Consider the following 4,431-nt stretch of genomic DNA (forward strand, 5'->3'; position numbering starts at 1 on the left):
TTATTAATGCTAGTTTGCACTTCAATGAGCTTGTGGTCTGAGTATGTAGTATTATTAGCTGTGTGTAGACAGTTAAGGTAGACCCGATATTCAAGAAGGTAAACAGTCAGGAGGCACTGAACTACAGGCCAGTGTCCCTAACTAGCATACCATGCAGGGTGATGGAGAAGATCATGAGGAAAAACTAGTAGAACATCTGGAGAGGAGGAACCCCAGGACACATCACCCGTACATTTTCTGGGATGGTAAATCTTGCCCTACAGGTTTAATAGAATTCTATGACATGGCTGTTGTGTTGTTGTTGTTTTAGATTCAGCTACTGGGAACAAAAAGTTGCAAGTAGCACGGGCTATGGTGAGCCCGTATTGGACTTACCCGGCACAGGAGCGGGGCTGTATTTAGTGTATGACAAGGCGAATACAAATTTGACAATAAAGAGAAGAGTGAGTTGATTGTAGAGTTTTGAACTGCCAGAAAGCCTTTGACAAACACTCCCATAAGAGACTTATGCATACATTGCAGCAGCAGGCAGGAGTAACAGGTTAGGTACTCGGTGGATAAAGGAGTAACAGAAGCACGAGCAACAGAAGCATGAGCAACAGAAGCATGAGCAACAGAAGCATGAGCAACAGAAGCATGAGCAACAGAAGACGAGTCAATATGAGAGGTGACATCTCACAGTAGCGAGATGTCATTAATAGTCTCACAAGGTTCACAAGGTTCAGTTCTTGGACATATCCAGTTTCTCATATATATTAAACGATCTTCCAGAGGGAATATCGTTCATCTCAAGGTTTGCTGATGATGCAATAATTATGCTGAAGACTAAGACAGAGGAAGATGGCAAGTGGCAACATGTTAATCTGGGAATGGATTGATCCACTCAAGGGAATGATTTCGGAACGACTATATAATTAGTACTATTATCAACTCTCTGTCCATGGTTAGGTTAAGCTCAGGTTACTTTAGGTTAATGTTACTTTATGTTAAAATTTGGTTCAGTTAGGTAAGGTTTCTTTATGTTTGGTTACGTTAATAGGGTGTATTTCTGACGATAATGTGAAATATGGAATACTAAAACTATTTCAGTGTGCCCGAGAATTCCGTTTACAAAAAAAAATTCCTCAAAGAAAACGTTTTCAGCATACACTTGTTATATTTTAAACCAACGATTTATAATACAATAGCGTTATAACATGAGAATAATTTCTGTTTAAGACAAAAGGTTCATTTAGACTATTACTGGGACCATAATATGCGTTCAGATCATCACAAATTTCTAGATAATTATCCAGGTTGTTTGAAGGGAGGGGGGTGGGGGGTGCTCACGACCTGCTGTGAGGAGGACAGGCTCGAGGGGGAAGCAGGAGGCCAGACTCAAGGTGCCAAATGGGAGATGAAATCCTCCAAGAAACGGACAGAGAGAAGGATCTATGGGTTGATATCACACTGAACCTGTCTCTTGAAGCTCATACAAAATGGATAGCATCAGCGGTATATGCGAGGCTGGCTAACATCAGAACTGAATTTAGAAACTTGTGTAAGGAATTATTTAAAACCTTGCACACTATATACGTCAGACCAGTCCCGGAGTATGTAGCTCCAGTTTTGAGTCCATACCAAGTCAAGCACAAGACGATATTGGAAAAGTTTCAAAGGTATGCCACCAGACTAGTTCCAGAACTACGAGGTATGAATTACCAGGAAAGGTTACATGAATTGAATCTCACGTCGCTGGAGGACAAGAAACTTAGGGGAGACATGATTACCATATACCAAATTCTCATGGGAATTGATACAGCAAATAAAGATAGACATTATAACATGGTACATGGTTCTCCCATGTCATGGTTATAACATGGTTACAGCCACAGAGACATTAGAAAGAATGTTTTCATTGTCGGAGCAATTAACAAATTAAATGCATTTGGAAGTGATGTTGTGGAAGCAGACTCAATACACAGTTTCAAATATAAATATGAGCCCAGTAGGCTCAGGAATCTGTATATCAGTTAATTGACAGTTGAGAGGCGGAACCAAAGAGCCAGAGCTTAACCCCCGCAACACACCACTACCACATATGCACGCTGCCTCACCACCAACATTACCAAACCGTCGCGTCACCAACAAAACCTTTCAAGCCATTTGTGACTAACATGAAAACAACCACTCTCACGGCCCGCGCTGAGCTGCGGGTGGCAGCCTCGGCGTGGACAACCTGTCCTCTTAAAAAGAACGTCGCTTTTGGCCGTTTGCCCGTATGGCCGAATTTGGACGTAATTTGAAAATGAAAAAAAAATTAAAATAAATTTGGGATTTCTTTTTTCAACAACAGTAAGTTAAGGGTCCTCTGATAGGTTAGGTGGGCAGGAAATTCTCATAAAGTTTCAAAACGTTATGAAAAACGTGAATTTAAAGTGTCCTCTTATAACCTCTGCGCGTAAGGCGGACGACTCAAATAGAAAACGGAACAGAACGTCACTTTTGTGAGTCGATTTCATTTCAAATTACGTCCAAATTTAGCCATATCGCGCATACCAGCCAAAAGTGACGTTCTTTTTAAGAGGACGGGTTGCCTCCACACCCCTATACCACACACTCCCTCAACACCTGCCCTCCACACACCCTGTACCACACTCCCTCAACACCTGCCCTCCACACACCCCTATACCACACACTCCCTCAACACCTGCCCTCCACACACCCTGTACCACACTCTCTCAACACCTGCCCTCCACACACCCCTATACCACGCACTCCCTCAACACCTGCCCTCCACACACCCCTATACCACACACTCCCTCAACACCTGCCCTCCACACACCCCTATACCACACACTCTCCCTCAACACCTGCCCTCCACACACCCTGTACCACACACTCTCAACACCTGCCCTCCACACACCCCTATACCACACACTCTCAACACCTGCCCTCCACACACCCTGTACCACACACTCTCAACACCTGCCCTCCACACACCCCTATACCACACACTCTCTATCAACACCTGCCCTCCACTCACCCCTATACCACACACTCCCTCAACACCTGCCCTCCACACACCCCTATACCACACACTCCCTCAACACCTGCCCTCCACACACCCTGTACCACACACTCTCAACACCTGCCCTCCACACACCCCTATACCACACACTCTCTCAACACCTGCCCTCCACACACCCTGTACCACACACTCTCAACACCTGCCCTCCACACACCCCTATACCACACACTCCCTCAACACCTGCCCTCCACACATCCCTATACCACACACTCCCTCAACACCTGCCCTCCACACACCCCTGTACCACACACCCTCTCAACACCTGCCCTCCACTCACCCCTATACCACACACACTCTCAACACCTGCCCCCCCCCAGCATGAGGCACTGAGTGTGTGTGTATGCAGGGTGAACTAGTGAGAGTGCCACCTGACGCTTGTTCTGCCAGCGCCAATATTACCCCCCCCCCACCTTCACCCCCCCCCGAGCACGTGTGGAGCTACTGACGCAGCGGTCCCCGGGGGGAGGGGGGGTGCAACAGGTGAGCTGAGGCGCCACAACGGTGCAGGGGGAGGTACTACAGGTGGTGGTGGAGGGGGAGAATGAGGGCTACTACAAATGGTTTTTGTTGTGAGTGTAGGAGGAAGAGGGCGGGGGGGGGGGGAAGAGAGGACGTGAGTGCCAAAGGTGTGGGCGCTTGTGGCACTCAACACTCGGGTGATATCACTGCTGTCTGATGGCCGATAGTGCGGCTTTGTCCTCCTCTCTCACTGGTTTAGGAGAGACTATATAAAAGTGTGTGGCCGCCCACCGCCCTCACCCACCACTACTCTCCTCGCCGCCCACCGCCCCACACCTCACCTGGGGTGTGAGAGAGGTGGGCGTGAGGGGGTGAGATCCTCCCCTCACTCCCCCCCTGAGGGGCCTCCAACACCGTCTTCTCCACTAATATGTCTCATTTTGTACCTTATGGTCCCTTATATAATACAAAGCTATATGAAAAATAACAGCCCACAAATATCCACGTTTTCTATACATCTGTAGGTTCAGTTAGGTGGGTTGCATGGGTTTGTACCTTTCGTGCTTGTTTGGACTTTGTATTTTGTGGCCAGGCGAATGAAGAGGCTGGTGGGGCGGGTGGAAGACGCTTCTAGACCTACTGGGCTCTATCATATCAACATTTGAAGCTGTGTATGGAGTCAGCCTCCACCACATCACTTCCTAATGCATTCAATCTGCTAACTACTCTGACACTGAAAAAATCCTATCTAATATCTCTGGGGGCTTATCTGGGCACTCAATTTCTACCTGCGTCCTCTAGTGCGTGTGCCCCTTTTGTTAAATTAACTGTCTTTATCTAACCTATCAATTCCTTTGAGAATCTTGTATGAGGTGATCATGTCCCCCATAACTCTATTGTCT

General features: G+C 47.0%; 1 protein-coding gene across 1 annotated transcript; it reads left to right on the forward strand.

Moving 5' to 3' along the window:
* The first annotated feature begins 1,389 nt into the window (after positions 1-1,389).
* On the forward strand, positions 1,390-1,857 carry LOC138363384 (uncharacterized). Its single transcript, XM_069322420.1, has one exon. It carries the CDS (start codon positions 1,390-1,392, stop codon positions 1,855-1,857), a length of 468 nt encoding a protein of 155 aa, XP_069178521.1.
* The last annotated feature ends 2,574 nt before the right edge of the window (positions 1,858-4,431 follow it).

The sequence above is a fragment of the Procambarus clarkii genome, chromosome 1, assembly GCF_040958095.1.
Source record: "Procambarus clarkii isolate CNS0578487 chromosome 1, FALCON_Pclarkii_2.0, whole genome shotgun sequence".
In the NCBI taxonomy this organism is placed as follows: domain Eukaryota; kingdom Metazoa; phylum Arthropoda; class Malacostraca; order Decapoda; family Cambaridae; genus Procambarus; species Procambarus clarkii.